Source organism: Xenopus laevis, chromosome 8S (assembly GCF_017654675.1).
Source record: "Xenopus laevis strain J_2021 chromosome 8S, Xenopus_laevis_v10.1, whole genome shotgun sequence".
Lineage (NCBI taxonomy): Eukaryota > Metazoa > Chordata > Amphibia > Anura > Pipidae > Xenopus > Xenopus laevis.
In genome coordinates this window covers 93799131-93812352 of record NC_054386.1, presented here as the reverse complement: position 1 = coordinate 93812352, position 13222 = coordinate 93799131, and the positions used below count along the sequence as shown (strand labels likewise).

Here is a 13222-nt window from a genome sequence, read left to right as displayed (position 1 = left end):
TACAACACTATATATATATATATATATATATATATATATATATATATATATATATATATATATATATATATATATATATATATATATAAATAAAGATGACTGTCTCTAACTAAACATCTGAGCCACGGATCATCAAATTATCCCACGGTAATTTTCACAATTTTTTCAGATTTTTCCACTCGAAAACTCGGGTCTTATGTTTTTTTGCCCGAAAACGTCGCCATATTGCACGACACCCAGCGCACATCAAAAAATCATTGGGACTTCTTCCATTAACTTATATGCAACCTCGACAGGTCTGAGATTCTGGATTTTCTGATTCAGACTTTTCCATCCTCTGAGTTTAATACATTCCAAAAAATGTGATTTTTAAAAAGTCTGATTTAAAAAAAAAAAAAAAAAAATCAAAATTTTTCGCATTCAGAGTTCAGTAAATATCCCCCTAAGGGGCCATAGCATTACACAAATGGAAGTGATGTGGATTACAAAGGATAATTTAACTCCTGCTAGACTTTGTAAGGCTATTTGAAGCCAACTCCGCCTGTGGTTCTGAGTTTTTATATGGTCACTGAACTCCTTGGTGATTTCTAATATCATATATATCAAGTATTAAGACTCCTTTGAACAATTTGTCCTTTTGACAGTTTTTTATTTTATTTTTAAGTTTTCAGATTAGATCTTATCGCTTCCTTCTAGCAATGGTGTTTGCACTTATGGAAATTAATTCATCAAATGATCTTTTACCCAATATAACACTGGGCTTCAACCTCTATGATACCTGTTATAACGAGGTACGATCACTAATGGGTGCGACATGGATTTTGTCAGGAAAAAAAAAAGGAGTATCAAATTTTAACTGTGACAAGGATCACATGCCATTGGCTATTGTTGGTGACATGCCATCTAAGGCCTCAGTGCCTCTAGCCAGGATCTTGGGATTAACCAGATATCCACAGGTACATAACCTCTTTGCAGTAATGTCAGTTGATTACTGAGTTTATATGATTCATTTACAATAGCATGGGTTATTTATAAATACAGTCAAAGCCATGTTTTTCTCAAAATTCCAGACACCCGGTGATTTGCATCCACACGTGGTTGTACTTGCTAAATGGACCCATAGTGGTACAAGTATTGAAGGTATTCATTAAACACATTTGCATCAAACTAATCTCAATATTAGACAACTGTACCCATACAATGTCATCTCTTACCAATTTGGGAGGGTGCAGTATTTGCAACTATCTCCATTATACGTTTGATTTTAATCATTGGTTTTAGCCCCTTAGTGGGTGCACATTATTTATAATACCATGCAATATACATACATTGTCCCTTTTCTTATGTTCTCATAAATTCGTTGATCTATATATGGTTGCCACAGGGTCTCCTCTTACAAATTTGTGTTCCTGCTCTAGAGGCATTGTTGGCAAGAGATATGGGGCTAATTTACTAAAGGGCGAAGTGACTAATGCTGGTGAAAATTCGCCAGCACGACATCATTTCAGAACTTCACCAATTTACTAACAGTTGCTGGTGTAACTTTGCTAGTGAAGGAGATAGACTCTAGCGCTTCTTCGCTCCCTAATGACAGGCAAATTTGCGCTCTGGCGAATGGACGTAACTACACAAATTCACTAAGATGCAGATTTTACTGAACGTTACCTCTTGCGCCAGACTTGCCTTCACCACCTCAGACCAGGTGAAGTGCAATAGAGTAGATAGGAGTTCCTCAAAGTTTATTCGAAAAATTTTCTAAGTCCCAAAAACGCTGTCGACTTTTCATTTTTTCAGGTGATAGGCTGCAAAAGAGCGTAACATTTTTTGGGGTACCAGGCTTCCCCCCTACATTTCCTAACATATGGCACATAAACTATACAGTGGGCTCATGTGTAGGGCAATATAACAACTCTATTTTATTTATTAAGGTTTCCCAGGCTTGTGTAATGTAATGTATTTGCTGCAACATTTACGTCCATTGAACTTTAACTTCCCGCCGTATGCAAATTAGGCAACGCTAGCGCAAGTTCGCTTTGCTTTCCACAGTAATGCTAGCGCAACTTCACCAGCATTCAGCGCCCTAGCGCAACTTCGGATTTTAGTGAATTAGCGTTGTCCTGGCGAATCTACGCCTGGCGAAGTGTGGCCCTGTGAGCGAAGCCGTCGCCATCAAATTTTCAGTGCTGGATGAGCATTTAGGGGTCAAATGTAAGTGTCTTTTTACAGCCCAGTACAAGTATAATGATGTATTTATAAACATGTATAGAATGAAACAGTTGGGTTGTATCTGTTCTTTGTTATTATTCAACAGATCAGCTATGGTTCTGGGCTGCCTTTATTGAGTGACAAAATACAGTTCCCATCCTTCCTCAGGACAATACATAATGTTGACTATGAATGGTTTGCCATTGCTCAGTTGGTTAGGTTCTTTAACTGGACCTGGGTGGGTATGATATACTCAGATAATGACTTTGGCAGGTCAGGTGCTCAGCTATTTACTAGAGAAATGGATATAAATGGTGGATGCATTGCATTTCAAGAGACACTTCCTTTAATCAGATCCACATTGTCTATCTACCGTATCATAGGTGTCATCAAGAAATCCAGAGCAGCACTGATAGTTTTATTCTGCACCATAGAAAACCTTGCCTCTTTAATGGAACAGGCTTCTTTTCACAATATCACTGACAAAGTGTGGGTGGGAACGTCCGGCTGGTCTATTACTACTTACTTCCCCAGAACAGAAATTTTAACAACCTTAAATGGGAGCCTTGCAATAGCAGTTCAAAATGGGAAAATTCCAGGATTTAAGGAATTTCTTTACAGCATCCATCCTTCCATATTTCCAGATGATCCTTACATGAAGACATTTTGGGAGAATGCTTTTCACTGTGTTTGGCCGGGAAATGATGCCTACAATAATACATCTCCAGCGCTGCTTAAAAATGGCACTGTTTGGTGCACAGGAAAGGAGAGACTGGACAGTATCAATACCAATATATATGAGGTCTACGACTTTAAATATACATACAAAGTACTGTACATAATGCAGTCTTTGCAGTAGCTCATTCTTTGCACCAGATGAAGAACTGTGTTCCAGGGAAAGGGCCTTTTAAAAATGGATCTTGTGCTGATATTTATAACCATCAGCCTTGGCAGGTACCGCATATAATTCACAGATAAAATTGATTAAAATGTTAAAATAAAGCAACTAACAGTCCCTGTATCTATTATTACAGGATATTATGACTTTATTAGATGTTCCATTGTTCCAATTTTTCAAGCTGGATAGAAAGTATTCTGCTATTCATGTACAAGTATCTAGGAAATGCATTCAATTTAATGCAAATATGAAATAGCTTAATAAAGAACTCGCTATTTAGTTGGGTGCAGTTGCCATACGAGAGCCCAATGCAGCCTTTATAGTTAAGTCATCTGCCCCATCAAACCTGTGGGGCACATTTACTATTGGCCGAATATCGAGGGTTAATTAACCCTCGATATTCGACCATCAAAATAAAATCCTTCTACTTCGAATATCGAAGTCGAAGGATTTACCGCATTTAGTTAGATCGAACGATCGAAGGAAAAATCGTTTGAATGATTAAATCCTTTGAATCGAACAATTCAAAGGATTTTAATCCATCGATCGAATGATTTTCCTTCGATCAAAAAAAGCTTAGAAAGCCTATAGGCTAACATTGTAGCTCTGTAAGTTTAAAGTGCCGAAGTAGGTAGTCAAAGTTTTTCTTAAAGAGACAGTACTTCGACTATCGAATTGTCGAATAGTCGAACGATTTTTAGTTCGAATCATTAGATTCGAAGTCGAAGTAGCCTATTTGATGGTCGAAGTACCCAAAAAAAACTTCAACTTTTTTTTTTACTTCGAATCCTTCACTCGAGCTTAGTAAATGTGCCCCTTTGTGTGGGCATGGGATTATTTGCGTTATCAAGAATGTGTAGCTATGTACAAATGGCAGTGCACAACTGTTTAATTAAGAAATAAAATAATGATTCTGTAGAAATGATTTTTCAGTGGCAAATAACCTAAACGTGAGGATAGCTGAGAAATCTTCAGTTCTGATGTTTAATGTGCCTGCAGTTTCAGCACATTTCGGAGGTTATTTATTATTTATTTTTTTACTGGAATTTTTAGAGGAAAAAAACTTTTGAATTTTGTTATTTGTTTATATACTCTATGTAAAACCAGTCAAATTCATGTAAAAGTCAGAAGTCCCTTTAAACATTTGATGATGCTTTTTGCCATCGTGATTTTTGGGTTTTAGGGTGTCAAACAAAAATTTGAGTTTGTGACAATTCGAAAAAGTCGCAGCTTTTTTATCCTATTTTATTTTTCCAAGAATTATTAGTAAATAAGCCAAATTTGTGGGTGGGAGTTACGTTGAGTTTGTTTCTGGTACAATATGAGAACAATTTGAGTTTTAGTTAATAACCTCCCTTAATATCAATTTAATATAATCATTATATTAATACACCAGTTACATTTATATTTAATTCATATCAGTAGAAACAGATTATTCTGCTATTCTAGATAGTCAGCAGTAACTTAATGGTGCCTTTAGTTTATTTATTTTGTGACTGTTACCCAACTTGATATGTCTTTATATTCCTCTGGTACACCTACTGTCAAGGATTAGGTGGGGGAGCTGCAGAGACTGAAGGGAGAAGGCGAGTCCTTTAGGCAGGGACTGGCTGTGTCCACAGAACACAAAGGGAAAGGCAGGAACAGGGAGACAGGGCGTAGTTGAACTGGAACAGGTGCAGAGTGAAGCAGGACAGGACCAGACTGGACAGGGCGATGAGGGTGTAGATCGGGGGGCAGACTAAGAGGATGAGACTGGATGGTGTGGGCGTAGATTTAGGGGACAGGACAGGATACAGAAGGACAATGGAGCAGAAGGAGACTGGCTAGCAAGAGAGCAGGAGAGGACTGAATAGCAGGAGAGCAGAGGGAGACTGGAGCAGAATAGCAAGAGGAGCGGATAGCACTGGAGAGTGAGAGACAAGGGAAGCTATAAGACAGGGTTCAAGGCAGAACAGGACAGGAAGCAGGAACAGGCAAGGCAAGGCAGGTACAAGGTGAAGTCAGGGAAAGGTACAAGGTGGAATTGGAAATGAGAACAGGCAAGGGTCAAGGTCAAGGCTGGGAAGGAACAAGATAGGGTAAAGAAAGATAAGACTAGACAAGGACAGGCATACCAAGGCAAGGAGGAATAACAAAGGAAAGGGGCAAGAACAAACTAGTTAGGGGCGCTGCCGCAGTACTAGGGAGAGCATCCGGCAAGGAGTGTTCTAAGGGCTGGCCTTTAATAGGGCAGAGTCAGCCCTGATTGGCTGATTGCAACTAATCAGGCTGCAGCTGGGATGGGGCTGCAGAGGCCAGGCAACACATAGTGAGCAACCTGCTCACCTGGCCAAATGGTTAAGGTATCGAGCCAGAAACCCAAAGGTTCCTGGTTTGAATCCCAGCAATACCAGACACCTACCAAATGTCATTGTTGCTCACCTGTTAGTCAAAGTCTACTCTGGGAATCTGCCTGTTTAGAATTTACCTGGGATCTTTCAAAGCAATTAAAATTGCGATTTTAGATTGTCTTAAACCTCTCCAATGACGATTAATACCAATTGCAATAAGGGGCATATTATGCACTATAAAATCTCCAAGTCAATTATATATATCTTTAATTTTTATTAAAACTACAATATAGGCCAGCATTCGTACTACTTGAAAACTGATAATGCAAATTGTGCCATCTTTTCTCCTAGCTGCTTCATTACATCAGAAATATCGACTTCAACAACACGGCAGGAAAAAGAATATATTTTGATGAGAACGGGGAAGCTCCTATGTTTTTGGACATTTTGAACTGGCAGCTGTTCCCTAATGGAAGTAATCAATATGTCTATATAGGCAGTTATGATGCCGGCTTGAAAGGCAAGGAACTCAGTATTCAACTAAACAAGATATTATGGAATGGAGGACATGGCCAAGTAAGTTTTGTTGGACTTGGTAAACCCTGCAAATGGCATCCAATAGACGCCAATCTGTATAGGATGCCAGTGCTTGCTGTTTAAAGGAACAGTTCAGTGTTTAAATAGATAGGCTGTGCAAAATAAAAAATGCTTCTAATATAGTTAGTTAGGCATAAATGTAATGTATAAAGGCTGGAGTGACTGGATGTGTAACATAATAGCCAGAACACTACTTCCTGCTTCAGGTCTGGAATGAGAATTAAGATAGGCCCTGGCATTTCAGGTACACAGAGGCCCAATCAGCCCACATAGAGGCCCAACCAGCCCAATAAATACTGACTTTCTATGGCACCTTACAGCAGCCCATCTGGCATTTGCCAGAACCCACAGATTCGGGCCTGTCCTGCTTTTCAGCTCTCTAACTCTGAGTTAGCCTTTATTTCAAAATTATAATTGATTCAGTCTAAGGTGCTTCACTCACTTCAATATAGATCATTTTCTTGTTATGAAGCTACTTCATAGTTGAAAGAGTCAAATGACCCACCATGATCCAGTGTGCAATTCTATTTACATACTGTATCACACAGTGGGGTTAATTTATCAACACTGGGTGGATTTTCACCTGGACAGTAACCCATAGAAGCCAATCAGTGATTAGATTATTGCAGCCACCTGCAGAACAAAATTTGATTTTTTTTTTTTGGATTACTGTCAAAGTGAATATTCACCCAATGTTGATTAATGAGCCCCAGTGTGTCAAACAATGGAACAAAAGTTTGATTTGTCTGTGCTTAGATGGTGTAGTCATTTTTTTGTAACTGTAGTAATGGAATAAACTGGGTGCTAGGAAATAAACAAATGTTACGCATACAATAAAACACTTCAAACTCAAATATCTGTGTTTTTTAAGGTCCTTTATTCCCCCCACAAATTTCCAATATTGCAGCTTCTCCTTGGGGTCTTTTTCAAGGTTAAATTAGGCAAAGTGCAAAATGTGGCGATTGTTATGAATAAAAAAACCTAACAGAACCTTAATAATGATACAGGTGAATACATAAGGGTTAAATTTCCAGGGGTGCTAACAAATTCAAAGAATGCCTTTAATCTAACGACTAGGTGAATGCAGATGCCATCATATGACCCTTTTCATATTTTAAAGTGGACCTGTCACCCAGACATAAAAAACTGTATAACAAAAGTCCTTTTCAAATGAAATCCAAATTCTATTTTTTGTTAAAGCATTCATAGGTGTTGTAAACACATTTATAAATTTCAACTGTCAATCAAATATTGCCTGCCCCTCCTCTATGCCTTAGGCATAGAGGCGGGGCAGACAATTACTTTCACTTTCCATTCAGCACTTCCTACATGTCACTGCTCTCCCCACATTCCCCCGTTCTCTTCACCATTTAATTGTGTAGCCAGGACATGGGGATGGACATCAGGTCCCCCATTCTGGTGCACAAACAAGATTCTGAGATGATGGAAGGCTTGTCTTAAAAACAGCATCAACAAAATAGCTCCTACCTACTTGCTATAATTAGGACATCCCAGACTGAATGAATCATTTATACAGTGTAATTAAAGTTAATTTTGCTTGACTAATGTGATAAAATAGGATTTGGAATATTTTTTCATGTGACGGGTCCCCTTTAATGATAAAATAAATGATAAAAATAGCCAGTTCTGACTTTAGACCAAATGCTGATTCAAATGAAATTGAATTGGGCAGATTTATTTTATTTTCATAAACGTTTTATTAATCATGCATTTATTAATTTGAACTCATACCCAGTCTCTTATATACATAGATATTATCATTTCTTTATAGGTCCCTGTCTCAGTTTGCAGTGATCCATGTCCCAAAGGCTACAGAAGAGCTGCACTTCAAGGACAGAAGATCTGCTGCTTTGATTGTCTGCCATGCTCTGAAGGAGAGATTCTCAATCCATTTGGTGTGTAATAGATTAGTTAATGGATAATAGATATTAAGGGTTGAGAAAGAAATATACAGTTGAATCCATTCTTTAACAGTTTTTAACTTGAGGATGGCACAGAATAGGGAGGAGAAGGTATACGGCAGAGAGTGAAGCACCAGGCAGTGCCCTGGTGAGCTCCGGCAAAGACATTTCCAAATTTGACAGTTTTTAAAAGATGTGCGCAAAACTAACAGAATTACACATACAGAATATATATAAGAATAGAGCACAATTCTATAACAAATCCACATTGATGATACCTATACCCAGACCACTAAATCTTTAGTGGATCTCAGGCAGAAATTCTTGATTCTGCTGCACAATAGACCCTCAGATTCAGTAATGCAGGGACTCAAGGCCCTGTCTATATGGAAAGGACACAATATACCCTTAATAAAACATTCTGGAAAATAGAATGTAGGGGACTGGTAAATCCATCACTATTTACTTTGCTTTCCCTACACATTGTGCCCAAAGGAGATCCTTAGTTTAAGGAAGGTGCTACGTGTTTGGTCGCGCTGTGCTATAATATAATATGTCAGAGCCATGTGGCTCAGAGAGATTCTGCAGAGGATTCTGCCTTCCTCTCTGAGGAAGCCTCCTGTGGAGTCAGTATTAGTCAGGGCTAGTAAGGAAAAGCTAGAACCTGTAATAATCTCTCTAGGAAAGCAAGACAGATTAGGGCTACCCATATTAAGCAGCATTGGGCTCCACCAAGGAGTGATAAAAGGGATTAGTTCCCAAAGGCATTGTTGCCTAGTCAGGGAACCAGAGACAGGGCAATAGGCACTTAGATAGCTCCAACATAGAGTGATCTATGAAAGTGAATAGCCTATTAGATCTAGACCTGACCAGATCTAGACCTTACCTTTCTAGGTTCCACTGCATCCTTACTGTCTGGTGAAGTAAAGGGATTAGCAAAACGGACCCTCAGTACATGTGTGCTCAGATAATATATATTCCTAGATGCTACCACCTATTGGCCAAGTTATAGAACACTATGGGTCATACTCTGACCCAGGAAACAAAGGCTTACTTAGCTTATGAGGCTAAGGGCTGCCTTAGCTCTCCAATTAATAATTAGGCCCATATAAGGTAGTTGGCCAACATTAGGGGGCTGTTTTCTTAAAGGGAAAGCAAAATGACCAGTCCCAAACACAAACATTGTACAGAACAATAAAATTAATAAATAAATAACTGCAGCTTCTTTTCTATATTCATTTATTCTAGATGACAGTGAATGCCTCAAGTGCCCAGAAGACAAATGGCCTGATAGCAGAAAAGAAGACTGTCTTCCAAAGCTCATTCAGTTCCTTTCTTATGATGAGGCACTGGGTTCCTCTTTAGCTTGTATTTCAATCGTATTTTGTCTTCTTACATTTTCAGTGTTCTGCCTGTTTATAATCAAAAGAAAGACTCCCATAGTAAAGGCAAATAACAGAGAGCTCAGTTACCTACTTCTACTGTCCCTCAAGTTTGACTTCCTGTGTCCCTTGGTATTCATTGGCAGACCCAACAATTTAATATGCATGATACGCCAGGTCCTGTTTGCTGTCTTTTTTTCACTTTGCATTTCTGTCATACTAGCAAAAACGATCACTGTTGTTATGATATTTAGTGCTACAAATCCAGATAGTAATCTTAAGACATTGGTAGGATTCAGAATTCCTGTGTATATTGTCCCTGTGTGCACAATGATTCAGATAATTCTGTGCATTATTTGGTTGACCAGGGCAGCTCCATTTGCAGATTTTAATATGGCAGCAGAAATTGGAATCATAGTGATTGAGTGCAATGGAGGATCCAGGGTGTTATTTGCTTGTGTGTTGGGGTACATGGGTCTGTTAGCTACTATTAGTCTATCAGTTGCCTTTCTGGCTAGGAAACTCCCTGATACATTTAATGAGACCAAATTCATTACATTCAGTATGTTGGTATTTGCCAGTGTTTGGGTGACATTTATACCCGCTTACCTAAGTACCAAGGGGAAACAGACAGTGGCAGTAGAAATATTTGCAATTCTGTCTTCAAGTGCTGGACTTCTTGTTTGCATATTTTTCCCAAAATGTTATATAATATTACTGCACCCAGAAATGAACAGCAGAGAATATATCACAAGAAAAAAATGCTAAGAGCCTGGAGATATGATTAGGACTATGGGCACCTTATACATACAATATATCGTAATAGGATGTAGAATTGTGAGATCAGAAGACATATCGACAGATAAGCAAATATTTATTTTCTTGTGACATTGTGTTGATTTTGGCAAAGTTATGTGTTCCTGGCTTAAAGATGTATTGCATCATGCTGTTTTAAGAATAAAACACAGGCCAAGACAAGATGTGTCCTATAGCTTATTCTCTCATTAAAATCTAATCCTACCATGTCTTTTCCCTTCTTTTTCATTCATTTCAACCCATGTGGTGAAACATTTGTAACCTATAAGAATATTTCTTTCACGTAACAGGATCAATATGACCAAAATAAAAGGCATTTTGATTTTACTCTCACCATTGCACTTGTTTGTAGATAATATCAAGCCTTCTAATTTTTTTTCTAACCTCCATAAAACATGATTTCAGTGACCGCACATGCAACATCTGTGCAACAGATGTTTATCACCTTTGTCTCAATGGAAGCAGTCACACACAAAGTCCATACCAGCAGGATAGCATTAATGACAAATCTGCAGTTTATATAGCTCTTCAAAACTTAAGTCTTTGCATGACCCTCTAAGAGTATGTCATTATCTGAACGAGGATATATGATTTGGAAAGATAACTGTTACCTCTATCACCGTTACACATATATTGTACCATTGATAATTTAAGGTTTTCATCATATAGGAGACAGGCATTATATCTGCATGGTTTGATGATTTATTTTAATCATATGATCATGAAGAGATGTTTGAACAAGTTAATATTCTGTGGATGAATGAACAGTGCAGATCAACAGTCACCCAGTACCTTCCTGTATAGGTTCTCCCTTCTTAGATGCAGGGAAGAGACCACCAATAGCAATATATTTATTATCTATCAATCTACTATCTATCTATTTATCTATCATCTATCTTTCTATCTGATTGATTGTTGGTGGCTCAGCTCACTTGTTCAAACCTAAAACTGCAGTCTCCTAGTGACCAACTGTGAAGAGTTTAGGGTCTCTGGTATTAATACTGTGAGAATGGCAGCAGGTTCAATTTCCCCAAGTCAATATGTAAAATCTAATTGGCTGCTGGTGGACCCACCCACTTTTTGTAAGCTTGAACCACAGTTACCCAGGTGACTACCCTCTGCAAAGTTTGGGGACCCTGGTATTTATATTAAAGAATGGTAGCAGTTTACATTTAAACCAATGAAAGTCTATAGGTGAAATGTGATTGCTGCTGTTGGCTCAGCCCACTTTTCTAAACTTGAAACACCCTAGTCACCCAGTAACAAACTGTCCAAAGATTGAGGACCCTGACATTACATGTGTGAGAATGGCAAAAGTTAAAATTTCCCCACTAAATTCAATGAAAGAAATGTGATTGGCTCTCAGCTGCACCACCCTCTTTTTCTAAACTTGAATATGTTGTCACCCATTGAGCGACTATAGTTTGGGCCTGGTATACCCTGGTATTAATAGTGTGAGAACGGGAGTGTCTGAAATGTAAAACAATTAAATGCAATGAATGAAATCTGATTGGCTGTTGGTGGCTCCATCCACATTTACTAAACTAGATCTGCAGTTACATCAGTGACCAATCATAAGGAGTTTTGGGTGTTAATGCTGTGAGAATAGTAGCAGGTTTTTTGAAAGTTAAAGAGTGAGATCCGATTGGCTGTTTGTAGCTCTGCCCATTATGTGGCATCCAGCAAATATCATCTTTTCAGACTGACCCCATGACTATGTGATTCAAGTGTGGTTAGTGTAGCCTCAAAGCTGTAAGAGTGACAGCAGTTTGAAAATCTTCCCTGTCAAAGTCAATGGAAAAACTGGGGTGTTTAGAGTGATGCCCCAAAAAGCACAAACAACCTGCTCTGCTATAGGATGAAGAAGTGTGGATAGTGTGGGTGTTGTACCCCTAAAACTGTAGGGGGAGAGGCATTTAGAAAATAGGGGGGGGGATAAAAATAAGAAGAAGCGTAAGAATAAGTCAAAGAACAGTACAGTATATTGGTTTTTCAGACTGTCCCCTAACTGCTCAGCCTTGCAACTGCTGGAGGTTAATGTGGTATTATGAGTTCCCACCATATCCAAAAGAGCATTCTGTAGCTTCCTGAACTATCGGTTATATAACTGTTATATGTGCCTTGTATCCTGCTCCCATAGGCAGTTTAAAACTCCCTTCATAAAGAGAATAGTTATTCTTTAGAACTACCTTAGCCCTGCCATAAACCCCCATAGGCCTGAGCCAGCACCCCCAAAGTTTTCTCCTATTTAGGCCAGATTCCGCTTGTGTGGGAAATGTTCCCAATGATCCTGATCCAGGCCGGTGCGACTTCATGTCTGTGCTGATGTAATGGTTGGCACCCTAAATCTAGAACCGATGCCAAGCACCCTGGTCTCGGCTCGTGCTTCTGCCTGTAGCAGCCGCCTTTGGCCTCAAGAGGAGCCCTCAGCTCAGATGCCGCCAGGTCTTAAAATGTGAGGTGCAAGACGAGGGGTTCTAGACAGAGGGGCACAACTTTAAAGCAAAGTCTTTGGGCAGAAGGTCGTAGTACAAGGCGTTCGGCAATAGAGTAGTCAGATCAGGCGGGGTCGGGGCAGGCAGAGAACAAATGTAGTCAGGCAGGCAAGAGTCAAACCAGGAAGTCAATCAGAGGGTTAAACGGAATCAAAGTCGGTAATCAGGCAAGGGTCAGGATTCAGAAGTCAGGATCGTCAAATAGCTAGGCAGGGGTCACAACAGGAATCAAACAGGTCCAAAGCTCAAATAGCACCAAATGCAAAAATGAATGAAGTCCCTTTAAATACTCTTTGAATTTCACGCCATTGCGCACCTTTGCGCACTGAGGTCATCACGCCAGCACGTCCACAAAGGGGAGAGACGTGGGGGTGCGCGCCCTAAGGAACAATCATGGCGCAAGAAGAAGAGCAGAGCGGCGGGCGTCCCTGCCGCACCACTAGACCACCAGGGTAAGCTGACTTCGTTACAGCTGACTCTTCTGGGACTGGGACTTTATGAGCAACTAGTTTCTCTCTGGCCGTCACATAACAAAATTAATTATCATGTAGGAGCCGGTCACAACCAGGTTCAT

The 13222-nt window shown here is 39.4% G+C and overlaps 1 protein-coding gene across 1 annotated transcript; it reads left to right on the top strand.

Annotated features, from left to right (window-relative positions):
- Window positions 1-698: 698 nt before the first annotated feature.
- On the top strand, window positions 699-10105 carry LOC108700597 (extracellular calcium-sensing receptor). The gene is given in 6 exon segments (XM_041574700.1): window positions 699-956; window positions 2312-3037; window positions 3040-3159; window positions 5788-6012; window positions 7826-7949; window positions 9204-10105. Coding segments are annotated over 6 exon segments (2355 nt in total).
- The last annotated feature ends 3117 nt before the right edge of the window (window positions 10106-13222 follow it).